This window comes from Aotus nancymaae, unplaced genomic scaffold, assembly GCF_030222135.1.
Source record: "Aotus nancymaae isolate 86718 unplaced genomic scaffold, 86718_ANA_hifiasm-v0.15.2.pri h1tg000076l, whole genome shotgun sequence".
NCBI lineage: Eukaryota > Metazoa > Chordata > Mammalia > Primates > Aotidae > Aotus > Aotus nancymaae.
In genome coordinates this window covers 11,956,556-11,976,529 of record NW_026988491.1, presented here as the reverse complement: position 1 = coordinate 11,976,529, position 19,974 = coordinate 11,956,556, and the positions used below count along the sequence as shown (strand labels likewise).

Sequence of the window (19,974 nt, the reverse complement as noted above, 5' to 3'; positions counted from 1 at the left end):
TCTATTACAGTGGAGATGGCGGTCATTTTTGGTGGCCTGATAGGATGTATGCCAAGACCATTTTAAAGAGCCTGGCACAGAGAAAGGAAGGGCTCAGTGGATGCTGCATGAAGATGTGTATGTGATGTGTGTTTTTGTGGCTATGTGGCACATGTGTGCATGATGTATATATGTGAACGTGTGTGCTGTGAGCTGTGGAGTGCTTCCTCCTTTTCTCTGCCCCCAGGGCTTGGGTGGGGGGAGGTCAGAGAATCAGGGAAGGTGGAATGGAGACTCAGGGCAGAGGGACTTAGCCTCAGGTATCAGATAATGGCGCCAAAGGGCTGTTTGACAGCCAGGGGCAAGCACTGAGTAAACGCAAGTGCCCTTGGAATTTCGGATCCCAAGGAGGGGGATGGATGAATGAAAGCGATCATACTGAAATTTCAGGAATGGTGGCACATAGGTGGGGAGGGGAGGGTTATGGAGGGAAGGTCATATCATGCCCAGTGATGCTGGGAGTTGGGGTCACAGTGGGGCTCTGGGATGGGGAAGGAGGAGGAGAGATCCCGAGGGCCAGAGGGTCCTGACCCAGGCATCCAGGGCCAGGGGCTCCACCCTTGAAGAATCAGAAACCTTGTTCTGGCCACATCTGTGTTGGGGACATCTGGAACCACTGAGCACCTGAAGCCAGCCCCTTGTTTTCCAGGGAGGAGAGGTCCAGAGAGGGACTGCCACGTGCTGTGGTCACACAGTAAGTTGGGTATAGCTGGCTGCTTGTGCTTCTCCAAAGCCCTGTTTCTTTCTAGGCTGGCCCAGGGCTGGGTTTATGGGATGCCTCGAGTGAGGGCAGCCCCGGCCCTGCAGCCCGGTGGAGCTGGAATGGTGCCATCCACAGCCGCCGTCCTCTCCACCCACCCAGGGAAGGCTGCTGGTCGGCCTGCATTTAGACGCAGCAGCAGATTTTTGGGTTGTTCCAAGATCCTGAGGGTCGGGTGGAGGGAACAGGACTCGGGCCATCTGCTGCCTCCATTGTCCCAGAATAGCTGGGGCTAGGGAGGGGGAGCAGAGTCAGCAAGGATCGGAATTGAGATGGAGGAAGGAGGGAGCCTGAGTTTAACCCTTTGGGTGTCTGCCTGGGAAGTTATGAAACTCCTTGTGCCCTGTGCTGAAGTGACCCATCTGGGCCCCAGAGGCAGTGCCTAAGTGTGGGGTGGGGTGGCAAGGTTAGACCACCTAGTCTTGGCCCTGCTATGCCCCTTGGGCACGTAGCTGCTGCTCAGCCTCCTCACATTCAGCCTGAGCCCTGTCTGCCCATATTAGGGTGCATGTGGATGGGATGTTTGAGGGCCATGGGTGGTCATTGATTCTTGGGCTGGGTAGCTGAGGGTGGGCCCCCATGATAACGGGGACAGAGAGTGACTCCAGAACGGGAGCCTGTCCTGGGGCAGGCATTAGAAAGAGCCTGGAGATCTCCTACAGGGATCTGTGGCTCCCCCAGCCAGTCCCATCCCCAGCAAGGAGTGTGCAGGGGCCCTAAGGTAAGCCTCCTCTCCTCCCAGCAACCTTTTTTTTTGAGACAGAGTCTCACTCTGCCACCCAGGCTGGAGTGCAGTGGTGTGATCTTGGCTCAATGCAATCTCCGCCTCTTGGGTTCCAGTGATTCTCTTGTCTCAGCCTCCTGAGTAGTTGGGATCGCAGGCGTGCACCACCTCACCCTACTAATTTTTGTATTTTTGGTAGAGATAGGGTTTTGCCAAGTTGGCCAGGTTGGTCTCAAACTCCTGACCTCAAGTGATCTGCCCGCCTTGGCCTCCCAAAGTGCTGAGATTATAGGTGTGAGCCACCGCGCCTGGCCCTGGTAAACTTTCAATGGATGCACCTGAACCTGCTATGAGTGAGGTGGACTCCACCCCAGGAGGCTGGCTACCTATCATCTCAGCTTTGCCTTTCTGTAAGTATCGAGGCCAGTGGAACTATAAACATAAATATCTACCATCAAGTGCTTGCTGGGGGTCAGGTACTTTCCTTAGTACTTAACATAAATTAGTTCATTTCATCCCCACCTATTTGGAGTAGGTACAATCATTATTCCCATTTTACAGATTGGGAAGCTGAGGCACCGAAGGGGAGAAGGTCCTTGGGCCGGTCACAGGTCTTCTTGGTGCCAGAGCCAAGGTTGGAGGCAGCCTGGCTCTGCAGTGGTCATCTCGATGCGGGGGCGACTTTGAAGTGTTGGGGAACCTCATCAGCCTGGGCTCCACCCTGCTGCCCACCTGTGGCTCTATGCCCTTAGGCAGGCGGCCTCACTGTTCACTGGCCTCATCTGTAAAATGGGCAATGACTCCTATGCAGCAGGCTGTGAGGCTTTGAGATGTGGCATAGAAAGCTCCTGATGTGGGGTGGTTGCTCAGTAAGCAGCACCTCTCCATCCTCTCTGAGCTCATGTTCTCTGCAGTAAGAGGTAGGAGTAGTGGGCTGGCCATCACCTCCACTGCCTACCCGGGCTGTTATCACAGCAGCCACCTTGCTGCTCCCGTAGTCCCCTCTCCGTTGCTCACTGGCTCTTGCTTGCTCTGGCAGGTGCCAGGTTCTCTGCCAGCACCAGTTCTTGCCTCTCCTTGTATTGCAACCTCCATCCCTGCACAGCTGGCTTGCTCTTGTCAAGCTCCCATGTCCCACCTCTTAGGGAGGCTCCCTAGCCCCATCACACAGCAGCCACCTGGCGGCCATAAGTCACCTTCCCCTACAGTCACTTATAACCCATCACTCCTGCAGACCTGTCTTCCAGGTATCTACTCTCACCTGGCTGTTAGCTCCATGATCAGGGATCCCTTTGGTTCTGTTCCCTGCAGCTCATGACCTGGCATAGTAGATGCTCAACAGATATTTGAGGAATGAATAGAAACATAAGTGAATGGGCTTCTCAGATTTCTTCCAGCTCTGTCAGTGCTTTAAGGTTCTATGAAAGGTACTGAAATGACTAAGGCAAGATGATAGGAGCTTTCTAATGGAGGGATCAGGCTGGCAACATTAGAATGCACCAAGCATTCTTAGTATCACCCAGGAAGTATTCTTAGTACGCTACAGGTGTGATCCCATAGGAAGGATGCAGCGCTTCCCAGGAAGTCTGCTTGACAGAATAATTGACCCTACACCACATCAACCCTCTGGACCTAAACGCCAGTCTACAGGAAGCAGGACAGTGCCCCATGTTAAATGACACCATGAGGGTTCGGTCCGTCACATCAACAAGGAGGACAGTCTCACATGAAGAAAGGGCTGGGTTTCCTCAACAAGTTAAAGGGCAGAAAAAGGAAGGGAGAAAGGACTGTTAGAGATGAAAAGAGATTTAAGAGATAAAGCACCAAAATGCAATGTATAGACCAGGCGCTGTGGCTCATGCCTGTAACCCCAGCACTTTGGGAGGCCGAGGCAAAAGGATCGCTTGAAGTCAGGAGTTTGAGAGCAGCCTGACCAACGTGGTGAAACCTCATCTCTACTAAAAATACAAAAATTAGCTGGGCATGGTGGCGGACACCTGTAATCCCAGCTACTCAGGAGGCTGAGGCAGGAGAATTGCTTGAACCTGGGAGGCGGAGGTTGCAGTGAGCCGAGATCAAGATCATGCTACTGTACTCCAGCCTGGGAATATATGGACCTTGTTTAGATCTTTATTCAAACAGATGAACCGTAAAAGGACATTTTTCAGGAAAATGAGAACATGTGAAGATGAATTGCTTATTAGAGGAGCTTAAGGAATGGTTCATTTAATTAGGTGTGGTGATGATGTGCTTGTTTTTAGAAATGTGCTAATGTGAGAAATACATTCTGAAATATTCATGGGTGAAATGATCTGGCGTCTGACATTTTTGTTAACAAGGGGCTTGAGGGAGAGATGGAATGAGAACTGCAAGGTGGGGATGGCACTTTGAGCTGGGTGATGGGTGCGTGGGGGTTCCTCAAACCAGTCCCTCTACTTCTGTAGGGGTTTTGGGGCTTTCCATGCTAAAAGTAAAATGGAATAAACAGAAGTGGGTCTGTGGATACTTCATTTCTCTGGCTGTGGCCCTCCCCTTCCAGTTCCCCCCTCCTCCATGCCCCACATTCAGGCCCAGAGAACATCTGTTTCACCAGGCACAGCTGTCCTGGCCCCACTTCCCGTTAGCCCCAAACACCCGGAGAAGGAAAGGCAAGCCTTGACTCAACGCCGGCCCCTGCCTGATTTGCACTTGGCCTGTTGCCTGGTTTCTCAGAGGCCCACCCTGATTTCTTTGGGTTCTGAGCCCTTGTCTCAACTGCTTTGCAACCAGGAACCCTTCCCCTGGGCACATTCCTCTCCCCACTCATCCTCCAATAATTTCTCACATCCTCTGGTCTCGGAGGCGGCAGCCATCCCAACTGTCCTGATAATCCCAGTTAGGGTCGGCCTCGGGGACTGCTGCCGCGCCTACTGGCATCTGGTTGTTAGTCAGATGTACCTGATTAGTGTGTTCCTGGGCTGCTGTAAAAATCCGGTCACGCTCATCTGGGGTAAGGGTGGAGGATAGGATTACAAATGTGTCATGCCAGGTTAAATCATATGCCTGAGTAAGGTAGCGGATTTCTTTGGTGTAAGCAGTAGGATTGGTGGAGAAAGATCCTAGGCGTTTCTCAATGGCTGACAGATCAGAGAGGGAGAAGGGAACGTGCACTCGGACAATACCCTCCGCTCCGGCCACCTCGCGGAGGGGGCAAAGGAGGGAGGCTTCGTCGCTAGGAGCGCTGCGTGAGCGGATGTGTGCACTAACGGGAGAGGCTAGGTTGGAATTAGGAGATGGAGGACGGGGGGGATTGTTGCACCTTCATTATCACCCTTATCATTACTACTGTCATTACTGCAACCTTTATCATCACTACCTTCAGCATTATCACCATTACCATAACCTTCATTATGATCACTACTACTTTCACCATCATCACTATCGCCTCCATCATCACCTACGACATACTACCGCTACCTTCATCAGCATTACTACTTTCATTACTACCACCGTTATTAACAGTCATCTTTATCTCGAGGGCCTGAGTCGGTTAGTTAAGGTGGCCTTATTCGGTAGGTCCACTGGGGAGGCGACGTGCCTCGAGGGTGGCTGAATCTGTAACTACTGCATAGGCCGCTTTTTGTCGTCCCTCAGCTGTCACTATTGAACTCCCATTTACAAAAAGGCAAGGTCTGGGCTAGAGAGAGAAAGGTTAGAGGCCCTCCCGAGGTGTAACAAATGTATCCATTAGCTTAGGACAGGAATGGGCGGGGGAGGGGGAATGGGATGGAAGAGGAAACAAAGTAGCCAAGTTGAGTAGAGAAGTGAGAGGAAAGCTGACTGAAGGATTTTTAAAGAGAAAGTAAGACTCAGAGTGTAGAGGAATGGTAAAGAAGGCATTTTTTTCTTTTCTTTATGGAAAGCCCTAGTTTGGGTAGGTTTTGGGCTAGGCATCTTAATGATGACTTGGGGTCTAAGTGGGACTTCTGGTTCCCCATAGTTGGCTTTTGTGGGGCAGTCGAAGGTGAGGAAGGGATAGGAACAGTACTACACCCAACACGGGCAGAAGAGTTCCTTTCCCGGAGGAGGTGGCTGAGAAAACTTACAGGCTATAATGATTACAACAAGGAAGAAAATAAAAAGAGACAGGGCTAGAGCTATCTGCCACATGGCAAAATTAGAGGTTACAATAAAGACGGTACCACATACAAGACTGACAGACAAAGAGTGGGTGCCCCCCAAATGGGAGACCAGTCTGATGCCTTCCCGGCCACGTTCCCGTGGAACGGCGGGTTGAGGCCCACACAAGCCCCGTAGCTGTCAGGTCATGGGACTACACATAAACTCACTCACTCACTCACTCGCACCGGAATTAGGAAGAAAGGGAGAAAAATAGAGTTAAAGTAGAAAGCGGGAGAAAGTAGTTAAAAATAGAAAGCTGCCGCCATCTTAAGAGTGCGGTCCAGCCGCCATCTTAAGGGTGTGGTGCGGCCGCCATCTTAGGTGGAAGAGAAAGCTAAGAGTGTGAAGCGGCCGCCATCTTAAGGGCATGGTACGGCCACCATTTTGAGAGGGAGAAAGAGAGAAAGCTAAGAGAGAGACAGAAAAAGAAAGAAGCCGAAAATACAGTTTTTTTTTTTTTTAAATAAACGGGAGCCTTTTATGCCAAATGGGCTAATTTAAAACAACAAATTTGGTATGAGCCGGGGGTAATGGGGCTTCTGAATACCCACACCTTAGTCGCTGCTGCGGTGGTGGTCGGAAGAGCGGCTAAGCGTCCCAGGCCATGCTTACCGAGCACCGACAGCGAGAGGGTTCAGGAAAGTGGGGATGTCTCCCTCCAAATCCTGACCCTGACCTTGTGCTCCCCGGTCCGGCGTTGAGTGGAGGAATCAGTTTCCCCCAGGAGGGGTCTTACAACTCCTCCCGGGTATCGGCACCACTTGTAAGCTTTGTTCTTGGGTTCTTGCCACGTTTGAAATGAAGAAACTGAGGCCAGCACGAAGATAATCCAATGCGAAGGAATTTATTCAGGCTCCCGGGTGAGGTTCTGTGGTCCAGACAGGAGGGGCCGGAGAAGTCACGCGGACTCCTCTCAGGCACGGGGTTTTATAGGGAGTGGAGGTGTTTGATTGGCTGTGCCCAAGGTGAGTGGGACAAAATGGAGGGGAGTGGGACCCGGATGGAACAAAATGGAGGGGAGTGGGGCCCAGATAGGACAAAATAGTAGGCAGGGAGAGGGGCCCAGATAGGACAAAGTAGTAGGCAGGAAGACAAAATGGCAGGCACAGGGTGGGGCCTGCAGAAGACAAAATGACAGGCACAGAGTGGGGCCTGCAGAAGACAAAATGGTAGGTAGGGAGTGGGGCCTGGATGGGACAAAATGGTATCAGGTAGGTTCTGATGGGGCTTTTTTCCCAGACTCCCGGAGAGGGAAGAGGGTGTGTCCAAGCTCCCGGAGAGGGGAAGGGGGCATGTCCGAGTCCCCGGAGAGGGGGAGGGGGTGTATCCGAGCTCCCAGAGAGGGGAAGGGGTGTGTCTGAGCCCCCGGAGAGGCAACCGGCCCTGCTCTGTCACCAGCCCCATTGAGATGTCATAAGAGCCCAGCTGCCCAGTGCCCCACCCGGACACAGACTAGTGGGTGACTCAGGACTACCCTCTCCATTTCTGACCATTGTGTTGGTCTGTGCACAACTTTTCTAACATGGGAAATTTACTAAGTGTATTTCGTTCCTGGGTACACCGCAGGCTCCAGCAGCAGTGGCAACTGCAAGGGTCACCTCCCGTCCACGCAAACTCTTCAACTCACCAGGTTCACCCCGCAGTTCCTGCGCGTCTGCCTGCCCCACCATGGTCACCTAATGTCCATGAAGACCCTTCAACTTGCCAGGTTCACCCCTCAGTTCCTGCGCATCTGCCTGCCCCACCATGGTCACCTAATGTCCATGAAGACTCTTCAACTCGCCAGGTTCACCCCGCAGTTCCTGCGCGTGCGCCTGCCCCGGGAGCGCTAAACTCTCATCGCTTCACCTTGACCCCTGAGCCGGGTCTTCAACTTTGCATAGTAGTCAGCTGCAAGATCCTGAGCACGAGCAACCAACAGTGGGAACCTCCTCCCCGGGTCTGGAGGCCCCCATCAAGCAAGAAACCTGTGCTGTCTCCACACAACTTTGCAGGCCGCAGAAGCACCGTAGGGAAAGCGCCGGGCCAGACCCCAAAGGCGGAGGTGAGGGCAGGAGAAGAGCTGGAAGAAGCGATGGAAGTGGACAATCAGGTAGAGACCCAGGGGCAGGAGGAGGAGAAAGGGGGTCCCTGTAGCAGTGGGGGAGCAGCATCTATCTCGAGGCCCCTGGAGACTCAGGGAAACCTCGCTTCCGTCGACTGCAGTCCCAGGGCCTTAAAGGGAAATGTCCATAGCAGGAGCCTGACAGAAATGAACAGGGCTGACAAGGCCCAGGTGCCTGTGAGTTTCCACTCCAAGGGCCATGGAGTGCCCAGCGCACGCAGCCCTGCAGGAGGCGTCCTTCCCTTTGGGAAGCCTGACTCAGTGTGGGGATCACTCCAGTGTAGAGACCCCCAAGTGTCTCCGCCATAACAGAGTTTGAGCCCAGACACGTTTTTCCCCCCTGGAAGCTGTTGAGCTGAGGGAAAGAAGGAACTGAAAGGAGTTTGATATTGCAAAAGTCTATTTCTGGTTCACTGACCTAATATTATGGCTGGGTGAAGGCTGTGTGGTTTTATTAGACATTGTGTTTCTTGAAGTTTTTGTACTGGGCTAGTTTTATCACTTTGTTTACCAAGTATTCACTGAAGCTTGTGATTATTCTCATGCCATTTGAAATTGTTGTCCTCAAGATTTATGGCTTGCTTTGACAGTTGTAAAATGTTATCTTATTCCTGTAAGTAGAAAAGGTCATCTGTTTGTTTTATGATTTTTTGGATCAATCTTTATGTACTAGTTTTATCTTGATCCCCAGGCTTGCAATGTTCTGTTCCCCTTTGTTGTAATGATTTGATGTCAGCCATTGTGGGCTGAAAAGTATATAATGAGACCCTGTGCACGAAATAAACTGCTGACTGGGGCATTGCCTCATCAGCCCTCCAGACCCCATCTTTCTGACATTCTTTTCTTCCGCACACTCTCTCTTCCAGGTATTGGGGCCCTGTTCCAACGTGAGAGACCCCAACAACCCAGCTCCAGCAGTGCTCCCTGGCCCAGTTCCCGGCTGCTCCCAGGTGCTGGGGAAAGACCACCTCCGCAACTCCTCGGATTCCCCCATGGAATGGGAGGACACCCAGCCCAAGGATGCTGCAGCTCTTCCAGCAAGCAGCTGTTACCTACCCACAGCTGGCAGCCAAAGTCTCCGACTGGTCCCTCCCCAGGAATGGAGGTGGGGAGAGCTGAGGGGCCCCTACCCACTAAACGTCCCCGCCGATCCCCGGAAGGATTCAGAGACACCACAGGGAGATGTACAAGACCAACATCCAAGAGACTGAAAAAGCGACATGGGAGAATAAAGATGTGATAAACTGCAGTGCCAGCCAGCCTAAATCTGAGACAGGGCAGGAGTCCTTCCTGGCTGTGGAGGAATGAACAGCAGATGGTGGAAAGGCACCAGAGGAGGGGGTGGGCCCGGGGTCCAGGACAGGCTGCCCAGGCTGGGCCCAGAGGAGGGCCAGCGGGTTCCACGGAGACCCTGGACCCATCAATGACAGGAGTAGGAGTGGGAGGAGGCCGGCCTCTGAGACGCTGGGCCTGGGGTTGAGTGCCCGGAACGCTGCCTTCAGGGACTAAAGAAGACCCCGAGACCCAGGGAGACCCGGTGATCCCCTAAACCCTGCAGCCGCAAGGCTCTTGGTAGCATCTCTGCAAGGGGAACGTTTATGACTGCTGGGAGGGTGGAGCTTGAGGGAGTGGACTATTCAGCTAAGCAGCCAAACAGAAAAGGAAGTGCCTGGCCCAGAGGCTTCCAGGGTCACCAGAGTCACCTTGGAACTGTGAATTCCTTTGAACCAAGCCCCAGCAGAGCCCAGGGAGTGGTGCTAAGGACACTGGGCATCCGGGGACTCTGCTGCGAGGAAGAACATTCAAGACTCTGGAGAAGGAAGCCTGCCCGGGCTGGAGAGGGCCAGGTGGCCCGTGCGGCTTGGGTGACAGACATCCTAGGAAATGAGGCATTTACACACCAGCAACTTGGCCCTTGGGTAGGGCGGGCTTGGGAACAGCACCCTACTTAAGAGGGCATGACATAGAACATGTCAAAGTGGGGTCCCCCGGCAACCTCCCTTCCCAAAATCCTAGACGCCCCTCTGTCGTGTGCCCTCACTCTATTTTCTGCTGTTCCGGCCTCCCACACCCGGGATACAGAGAGGCAGGGCTATGTGGGGCATTCCTGGACCTCACCCACAGGGTGCTGCCCCACTTACGGCACCCAGACCCCTGTCCCTCCTGAAATACCCAGTTCCTGGGGCCCGGCCAGCACAGGAGGCTTCATTCACCCAACACTGTCCACAAGGTCCAGCCACACTTAGAGCCATTTGTCCACAACGGAGAAACCATACCAAGTGAACACGATGACAGGCCACCTTTGTGTCGCGGCTATTTTGTGTCACGTGGTGTGTTTCAGGTATTTGCCAGCATCCTGGAGCACTTGCAAATCAATTGATTATATGTAAGGAAGACCTTCATTCAGAATTGGGGTCTTCTTTTCCATAACGGCTCGTAGGTTAAGATGAAACTGTGTGGGCTCACAGCGCTTGCTGGCTCTTCAGATAATCGAGGCGTGCAGAAAGGGAAGCAGATATGCGACACTTACGGAGTGGGGGGTACTTAAGGACATGTCCCTGTTTGCATTTGTAAACAGGACCCAAACTAGTCCCAAGCCCCCCGGAACGTGAATGTTTAAACGTGCTCGATTTAGAAACACAACCACTTCTGAGTTAAAATGAAAAGGCCGGGGGGTTGCCTTTGTAACGTTAGAGAATAACAGTGACTTTCTAAGCCTGAGTAAGGATGCTGCCAGATTTCCACGCACGGGAGCGAAGCCATCCCGGAGGACACTTCCACACTCCCAGGAGCCACAGGGCTCCCCTCGCCCAAGGCCCAGGAAGGCAGCCGAGGGGAATGGCCTGAACTTGGACTAACCGGGTTCACTGACACCTTTAATCACCTCCTAGTGTCCTTAGGACCAAAACGAGTCCTTCAACAGAAATGGCCCCTGCTGGTGAAGAGAACATTGGTAGTGCGGCAGGCAGGGAGCTGAGCAGGGGCTCCCGGGGCCCAGGGTTGGGTCCAGTGAACATAGGACAGCCCTAGATGAGGGTCCTGAGGGGACAGAGCCTGTCGGGGCCCAGGGCCTAGCCCTCTGCGCCTCCCACAAATGCGTCCCACCCTCCTCCCCCTCTCTGCTTGGTGCAGGCTCACAGTGAAACTTCACTCACAGAGGAGGCCCTGCGCTGCCAGGAAGCAGAGCAACGGAGGGACCGTGGCTGGCTGTGGCCCCCTTGGGATGGCTGCACTGAGACTGTGTGAGGGCACTTGGACAGGCGGCAGAAGGTGAGTGGCCCTAGGCCCTGGGCCATCCCAGAGGGTCCCCAAAGTACAACCAACCCCAACGGAAGCAGACAGGGGGCAGACCAACCCTGCGGGCCACCGCAGCCACCTGGACACAGCTCCCGTGGACCTAGGACTGGGCTGAAGGCCACAGTGTGACATCGGGGAGTAGCTCAGACCCATGGAGTTCAAAATACCCTGCAGCAATCCAGGCTGAATCTAGGCACTTTGCTGGAGGAGGGTTTTGTAGCAACTGGAGAACAAGATCTGAGAGAAGGACAGGCGGGCTCTGCCCCTGGGAAGCGAGGAGGCTGTGGCTGGCCGATGGGCTCCAGACTCCGCTGGAGCAGAGGCTTGGGTGGTTCAGCCTGAGGTCACTGAACCCTGACCTGAGTGCCTCAGTCTGACCAGAGACACGAGGCATCTCCTAAATCTGAGAAGGACTAGAAGGCCAGAAGGGCCAGTGAGGAGCGCTTCCCAGCCGTGGAAAATGGCAGCAGTTGGGAAGGCACCAGAGGAGGTGTGGGCCAGGGACAGGACAGGCCTGTAGGAGGCCCAGGGGGTCCCACGGAGACCCTGAACTCGCCCTAGACAGGGTGCAGAAAGAGGCTGACCTCAGAGACCCTGGGACCCAGGGTCACTGACGGGGGGCTGAGGTCCAGGGATGCCGCCACCGGGCCCTGCCTCTCTGTGTCCTGGGCGTGAGAGGCCACAGCAGCAGAAAATAGAGGGTGCACAACTGAAAGGTGTCTAGGATGTGGGGAAGGAAGGTCATCGGGCCCCCAACCCATCAGATGGGTGTGGTGTCCAGATGCACGGTGACCCTGGAATTGATTTCCCTGCTGGCCCCCTCTCTCTGCCGACCCCCTTCTTTTTTCCCTTGACCGCAGGCAGTGATCCCCCACCCACCCCTGTCCACTAAGCCTTGGCCCCATGAGGGGGGCTCCCAGTGGGAAGGGAAATGGTGAAACGGGCAGCAGGGGTCGTGGCAGCGCAACGTGGGAGGACTACAACAGGACGTAGACCGTGGCCCCGTAGCTTTAAATAAGAAATTTATTGCAAATATAGAAATCGATTCTCTCCATACAGGAATCTCCGAGTTGAGGAAAACAATTTCGTGCCATTCAGTTTTAAAACAGGAAATTGAGAGGAGGGAGAGGCAGATATAGGGAAGAGAAAATAAAGTTAACCGCCCCCTGGAAAAAAAAGAGAAGAAAAGGAGAGGGTTCAAGGCCCTCAGAGGAAGGAAAGGTCCGGACACAGCAAGGGTTCACAGGTTCAGAGCCCAGGGCCGGAGCCCAGCTCTGCAAGACCCAAACCAGGTGCCCTACCACAGCCAACTTGGGGGCTGGCGGCTTGGGAGGGAGGGAGGGAGGGAGGGACGGCGGGAAGGCTGTGTGACTGACACTGCAGGAACTCCAATCCCCCGCCCAGCCCTGAGCTGGGTGGAGTGGCAGAGGGGCAGGAGGAAGGAGGCCCAAACCATCCTGCCCATCCTACTGGACCCCTTCCTCTCCCTCCTGCTCTGCAGGACTGCCTGACCTTGAGTGAGGGCTGAGGCTGCCTCCAGAGGCAAGCAGTGTGCACCCTGGTTCTGTCTTAGAGGTGGGAGGACCCAGGGTCAGGGAAGGAGTGTGTCAGGACGGGATCTGAGCCTGAGTAGGGGAGGGCCCCTCTCCTGCAGCTCAGCCACCTCCAGAGCAGCCACCTCATCAGAGAGGAGAGATGGCAGTAAGGTGGGGCAGCCTTGCCCCAACCTTCACACCGGCTTCCCCGGGCCAAGTAAGCCCCTCAGGGGCCATGCTCATGGAGACGGGACCCTGCTGGGCCTGGAATGGGCAGGGGCAGAGTGGTAGGGGATGGAGGTGGTGCTTGGGGGACAGGCACCCACTGCAACCCCATTCCCTCCAGGCTCGTCTTCACACCTGCCCACCCGTCCTTCTGGCTCCTCTGGTCATTCAGAGCTTGGCCCCCTGTCCCCCCCATCCCACAGAGGATGCTCCCTGACCACCCTTGGCCCTCCCCACCCCATCACCCTATTTTAACTCTCTGCAAGGAACCAGTCACCCGGGAGCTTTGTGTCTGTTCCTTCCCTGCACTTAGATGCCTCAGAAGCGGGGACCTGTCACTGCTGTCCCTAATTCCTGATGCCATCCTGGCCTTAGCACTGTCACTGCTGGGTTTCTTGACTCTAAGTTTCCTTCCCTCTACTTTTCTTCTCTGCACTTCTGTCTCCCACTCTGTTAAATTTCCAGAAGGTGGGTGGGGCAGGCAACCAACTTTCGGCCAGCCCAACACCATGCTGCTGCCGCCCCAGCGCTGCTGCCTCTCAGGGGCGAGCCAGGCCCTGCCTTCCCAAGTGAGTCTTTTTATTCCCACCCTCCTTCGCTGCCCTGACGGCCCTTTTCCCAGACCTACCCCCACGGGCCTCCCACACTGCCCAGGAGGGGAGCTCAAGGGAGGGATCGTTGGTAGGCAGAGAGAGACGACTCCTGCTGCGGGGAGAAGCGAGGCCGAAAGGCCGGGGCCCGTGAAGAGGTGTCCCCACCACCTAGGCTTTCTTGCCTTCCTGTCAGCCTCCATGTTTTGCTTCTAGAAGGCCATGAGCTCCAACAGAGGGCTAGCCGCACCAGCTGTGCCCTTCAGGAGGGAGCAGACTCATGCCTACTTCCCAGAAACAGCTCCAGAGGTAAGTCTCCAACAGGTACCAGGGATGGGCAAGCCCAGGTGTGACCTCGTTCGGGCCCAAGGCAGGAGACCTCCCCGCAGAGGTCCAGGGCGCTGCACCCACATGTCCTCCAGCCAGCTCAGCTCACCCCCTCACTCCACCAGGCCCCCATCTCCCTCGCTCCCTGGGGCCCCCCTGCCCTCCTCTCCTGGGTGTCTGCCCCCCGGCCTGCCCCAGCTCCACCGTGCTCATCACCATCACAAACCCAAATCTTGACCAGACTCCTAGATGGCAACGCTCAAGTGTGTTTTGTGAATCCTTCCCTCCCGCCTGGGAAAAACTCATCCTGAGCAGGAGGCAGGACACAGATGCAGACCAGCCTCCAGGTGGAAGGGCCCTCATCCAGCTGAAAAGTTGGGGTCTGGCCTGGCCGGGGAGGCCACAGACCTGACTCTTAGACTCTGCTCTGCCTCACAAAGAACCACATGAACCGTGTCTTCAAGGCCAGTCCCCTCCCGGAGTATCAGGGTCCTGCTCTCCAGACGGGGCCCTGTTCCTGCAGTCGGAGCGTCTGAGGTTTTGATAGGTATCTTCAGGCAGGAAGGATGGGGAAATGGCAAGGACGGGCGCCCACTCCTACTGCCGGGAACCCTCCCTGTGGCCCACTCAGGTGGGCTCCTTCTTCCCACGGTTCCTTTCTCAAAGCCCCCAGCCTCTCCATGAAGCCCCCCACAAAGCCCCAAGCTCCTGGCCTCCTATACTCAGCAGTGTAACCGACCCTGCACTGCCGCTGGCCGGCCAAGTCACCAGGCCCCTGTCTGAGAGCCCTGACTTCCTCATCTGCAAAATGGGAACAAGCAGGACGGACGGACGGTCCCTTCCACCCGGACACGGGCCGTCAAGGAGGCTTCCCTGGGGCTGCCCTCCCTGGCATGGAGGAGGGGAAGGAACTGGGGAAAAGGGAGGTGGCAGTGGGGAGATGGAGGGAGGAAGGGAGGTGGCACTTGCAGGCCCAATGCCCAGAGAGGCAGGAGGTGGTGTGGGGCGGGGCTGTGTCTCGGTGGCACCTGTTTTGGGTCTGTTTGCAGAGCTGACCCCTCCCTGGGTTTCAAGAGCTGCTCGTCAGATCACAACAGACGCAATGTGGGAAAGGAGGGCGTCAGGGAGGGGGCGGGGGAGTCTGGACAAACTGGCACATACACGACAGATGTTTGCTCAGAAAAATACAGTAAAATCGTCATGCAAATAGAACGGGGAGTCTGCTTGCTCACACCCCTGGCTTCTCTACCTGCTTGCTGTTGTCAGTTGTGCCGACTGGGTGTGAGGAGGGGTTGGGGCAGGTTTGGGGGGCCGGGGGAGGGAGGTCTGCTCCAAGTGTCCATGCCGCCCCCTCCCCTCCTCGCCCCGGGGAGAACAGTCTTTTCTTTGCAAATGTCACCCCCAAAGTGAGCCCTGGGCTTCGTTCACCCCACAGTTGGGATGAGAGAGGTGCTGAGCTGAGCCTGAGCCTCCCAGCCCTCCGCTGTCCCCCTGGACCCCTTGCCCCCAGCAGGAAGATGGTTGGGGCCACCCCAGGGATGGCACGCACTTTCCCAGTCAGTCCCTCCCCACCAACAGTGTCCGCCTTGTCCCACCCCAGCCCCTACCCTCACCCCTCAGTCATACTCTCCGAATCTCAGGAAACCCATGTGGGCCACAGCCCCAAGGTTAGGGGTCTCTGGCAGGGGCGTGGGGAGAGCCGAGGCCCCCCTCCCATGCTGAGGTGGGTGGGAGCCGAGGGGCACGTCGCCAGGCGGGCAAAGTTGCTAGTACAGGCTTCTCCACGCCCCACCGGCCCAGCTCCCACCCAGAGGTGAAGGATGATGGACTCCCGCCCCTAAGCATCCCGACTGGTTAAGACCCCAGTCTCAGGACCCTAGATTTGCCTCCCAAAAGAGCTGGCCCCAGGAGCTCCCACCAGGCTGGTCCTCCCACACCACCTTCACCACCAACTGCCACTGCGCACACGGACAGAGAACGGACTCAGAGCCCAACGGTCAGAGAACCCCAGAGCCCAACGGTCACTCAGCACCAACTGCCAGGCACAGGGTTACCATGGCGACAGAGGATGGCTGGGCGGGGGCGGGGCACCACAAACCCAGCCTGCTCCCCACCCCTCCCAGACCAGCAGGGTGCCTCACTGTTTGTGCTTTGTTTGATGTTGGGTGGGGGTCAGAAAGAGGGGAGTGGCCATTGCCATGAAAACATGGGAGCCCCTCCGGCCAGGGGGCCAGGCTGCGAAGAGCAGCCGAGAGGGGGTGGGCGAGAAAGCCCTCCTTCCCTGGCCGGCTGAGACAGGAGCCAAGATCCCATGATGGGGTCAGGCAGGTGGGGATCCAGGCCACAGGGACAGGCAGGATATCCCCATGACACCTCCTCCCTGCAGCCCCCCAGGCATCACAGTGCACCGCTGTACTTCTGCGGTGGGCGGGGGTCTGCTGGGTGGGGGCTGCACCTGAGATGTCCTGGGAGCCGGCCTGCCGCCACACACCCCACTCCTCCCGGGCCACAAGGAAGACACTTGAAGTGGGCTGGTGGAATGTCGCCCTGCCTCAGCTCCTTTCCCATCAACAGGACCCTCTCCCTTCTCCCGGGTGCTAGCGTAGGGGACAAGAGCCCCCCAGGATTCTGAATCACAGCTGCATGCTCTGGGGGCACTGCCATGTGGCTTTCTAGGAAGAAAAAGCACCTGCCTGACTCGCAAATCCCTCAGCCCCAAGGGACCACAGGTTGGAAGGGGGTGTGGGACCTGCCTTGTGGGACCTCGCCTGCCACAGGTTGGGCATGGGGCAGGCGAGGTCCCACAAGGCAGCTGCGGGGTGGGGGGGTCGGGGACAGCACTGGGCTAGGAAGTTGAGGGACTTGAGGCTAAGCTGCTATGTGACCCTAGGGTTGTCAGCTCCCCTCTCCGGGCCTCAGTTTCCCCCTCCCTCTAAAGTGGAAGGAGACAATGCCCAATGCCTGTCTAATGCTAAATCTTCAAGAGACCTGACCCCCAGCTTGGGAGGAGAGCCTCCCTCTGTCCCAGAGGGGCTTCAGTCTCTCTCTACCCTGGGCTTCTTGGTCCACACACCTGTTTCTCGCCCCAGACCCCCAGACCCCACACCCTCTCTTGGCTTCCTTCCTCCCCCCGCCGGCCCCCGGCCCTGCACCCCCCAGCAGAGTCCCTGGGCAGCACAGTAAAGACGACTGGTTTCGGTATCAGTTTGTAAACTTTAAGGAAGATGTGTCTTTGTTTTCCTGTCCGTTATTGTCGGATGTTGTTTTGTTCACAGTCGGGTGGTGGTCAGGTGTGTGTGTGTGTGTGTGCGTGCGTGCGTGCGGGTCTGCGTGTGCGTCCTCTCCTGGGCCTCAGCCCCCGAGTCTGCTTCCCCGCCCTGGCCGCCCGGACCCTTCCCCCAGAGGGCCTCCAGCCCTCTGGCTCCGACCTCACCAGGGAGGAGGGGGTCACAGCTTCTGCTGGGCCGAGACCCCCTTCCAGTAATCGAGGATGTCGTGCAGATCCTCGTCCTTGGCGAACTGGACCTTCTTGCGCAGGGCGTGGCCAGCGGCCATGTACACCTCCTCCCGGTGGTGCTTCTTGTAGGGCCGGAAGCGCTCCCAGATCTTGTGCGTGCTCTCGGATGAGTACTCGGGGCTGGAGGAGTACCCTGAGTAGTAGTGTCTGGGGGAGAGCTGTGAGTAGGTGGAGTCACGCTTGGAGCGGGTCAGCGGCTTGAGGAAGGACACGCGCTGGCTCAGGCTGTCGGCGCCCTCCTCGTAGTAGAGGGCGGGGAAGCTGTGCCGGTGCTCGCTGCAGTGGTAGGCTGGCTTCACCTCCAGGTGGTGGATGCCCCCGCCCCCACCGCTGCCCCCGCCGCTGCCCGCCGGCACCAGTGGGAGCCGGTCCAGTGGGCTGTTGAGAGGGCTGCCCTTCTCTATATACTTGGAGTCGCCCTTGGCCAGCCCCGTGGCGGCCGGATGGTCAGGCACGTCCAGGCTAAAGACCTTGGCGCTCTTGATGGAACCGCTGGAAGACACGCTGCAGGTCTTGCGGGTCACGGCCGCGTCGGCGCTCAGCTGGCGCTGCAACGGGTGGTGGGAGCTCTCCTTGTAGGGAGGCGAAAGGAAGCTGGGCCGCTCCAGCGGCCCGGGGACAGCGGCCGAGGAGGCGGCAGCAGCTGCAGGGAGGGACTGGCACTCGAAGGCCAGCTCGGGATCCCCACTGCCGCTGCCGCCTCCCAGGAAAGAGGCCGAGTCCAGTTTGAGGGCGTCGATGCAGTTGTTGATGATCTGGTTGACCTTGTCCACCTCCTTGGCAATGGTGGAGATCTCCGCAGCCGAGCCCTGGCCGTTCTCGAGGTCCGGGAGGTCATCCTCGGGCCGAGCCAGGCCGTCCCCGCCGGCCCCTGTACGCACCTCGATATAGTTGCCCTTGGTGGCCACCTTGGGCGTGTCCAGCCCGGCCTCCAAGCCCTTGGCGGTGGGCAGCTTCTCCCCAATCATGGAGGGGATGGAGGCCATGCGAGACACAGGCAGCACGGGGGGCTCACCCAGCTTCTGGGCGGCGTGCACGATGGAGCCGGCGTCCACGTCGGCCCCGTACCGCATTTCCAGGATGGTTTTCTTGACGTTGACGGACTTCTGCTTCTCCTCCTGCATGCGACGCTTGCGCAGGCAGTAGTACACGGCCCCCAGCACGATGACCATGCCGAAGAGGCAGCCCAGGATGGTCATGATGTAGTGGGTGGTGGTGGAGGTTTTGGGCGCCAAGTCACCGGGGACGGGGTCCCGCGTGGTGAAGGTCAGGCAGGTGTGGTTGAAGCGGCGGCTGTTGCGCAGTGAGGTCACGCAGAAGGTGTACTCGGTGTGTGCCCGCAGCTTGTCCAGCGTCACGATCTCCTTCTTGTTCTTGAGGGTCATGACGTCAGAGAAGTAGCTGTTGTTGTACTGCACCAGGACGTACATCTTGCTGTAGGGGTGTGGGATGATGACCACCAGGGTGGCCGAGGTGAAGGTGACGTGGTGCAGCTTGATGGCGGGCCCCGCGGACGCATCCGTGGTGGACGAGGCCGGCGGCTCCACCGAGAGGATCTCATCGGGGTTGAAGCCCGAGTTCTCGTCCGGCTCTCTCTGGGCGTCGGTGGAGTAGGGCGTGGGGTGGCTCACGGGCCGGGCTGGCAGCGAGCCGTTCCGGCACTTGGCCTGGAGCACAGTGATGGCGTTGAGGCTGTGGTAGGGCCGGGGCACCAGCAGCGGGTAGCCGGCAAACTCCCGCGGCGACTCGCACTGCAGGCGGTCGTAGTTCTTGGTGACGTTGTTGAAGACCACCAGCCAGGCCAGGAAGCCGAAGAGGTCGCACTCACAGTTGAAGGGGTTGCCGGCCAGCTCACACACCATCAGGCTGGCGAGGCTGGCAAAGGTGGCGCCGTCCAGGCGGCTGAGGCGGTTGGAGGACAGGTCGATGCTGATGAGGCTGGGGCACTCGGAGAAGGCAGTGGGCGTCACCACCTCGATGAGGTTGTGCTGGACAAAGAGGAACTGCAGGCGGCTCATGCCCCGCAGCATGCCCTCCGTCAGGTTGCTGAGCTTGTTGTAGCCCAGCTGCAGGACCTGCAGGCTCGACTGGCCCAGGAAGGCGCCGTCCTCGATGTAGGAGATCTCGTTCTTGGTGAGGTTGAGGTCGGTGAGGTTCCCGAAGCGGTTGAGGGAGGAGTAGAGCACAGCTTTGAGCTTGTTCTCGTTGAGCCGCAGGTCATGCACGGTGCTGTTGATGTGCTGTGGGATGGTCTCGTAGGGCGGCTGGTTCTGGCTGCAGATGGCCAGCCACACGTAGCCCTTGTCGCCCTCGATGAGCCAGCAGTCGGCGCGCACGACGCCGGGCCGGCACACGCACAGCAGCGCCGCTGCGCACAGCCCCAGGCGCAGCATGGCGCGGGCCTGGAGTGAGGGGCAGGGCGAGGCTTGGGGGGTGGTGCCTAGCGGCCGGAGGCTGGGGCTGGCGGTACAGTCCTCCCCGGGGCTGCCACCATCTTGGGGGCGACCCCCAGCACGGGGGCCCCAGGCAAGGTGGGTACAGCTAGTGCCAACTGCTGGGGGCCTTCTGGGGTGCTACGGCAGGCACTAGGCCTGGCTGGGGCTAAGGGTGGGGGCCCCACAGCCTGCTCCCCCCACAGCGTGGCTGCTTGTCTCCTGCTGAGAAGGTGCACAGGTTCTCAGGGATTGACCTCCTC

General features: G+C 57.5%; 2 protein-coding genes across 2 annotated transcripts; one reads left to right on the top strand and one right to left on the bottom strand.

Moving 5' to 3' along the window:
- Window positions 1–40: 40 nt before the first annotated feature.
- LOC135271240 (putative UPF0607 protein ENSP00000383783) lies at window positions 41–13,482 on the top strand. Its single transcript, XM_064368017.1, has 6 exons — window positions 41–117; window positions 689–733; window positions 7,251–7,776; window positions 8,655–9,707; window positions 10,921–11,058; window positions 13,311–13,482. The coding sequence occupies exons 1-4, from the start codon at window positions 101–103 to the stop codon at window positions 8,997–8,999; spliced, it is 933 nt and encodes a 310-aa protein (XP_064224087.1). The 5' UTR covers window positions 41–100; the 3' UTR covers window positions 9,000–9,707; window positions 10,921–11,058; window positions 13,311–13,482.
- Window positions 13,483–16,932: 3,450 nt separating this feature from the next.
- LOC135271308 (protein phosphatase 1 regulatory subunit 29) lies at window positions 16,933–19,672 on the bottom strand. The gene has a single exon (XM_064368332.1). The coding sequence runs from the start codon at window positions 19,670–19,672 to the stop codon at window positions 17,210–17,212; it is 2,463 nt and encodes an 820-aa protein (XP_064224402.1). The 3' UTR covers window positions 16,933–17,209.
- Window positions 19,673–19,974: the final 302 nt, after the last annotated feature.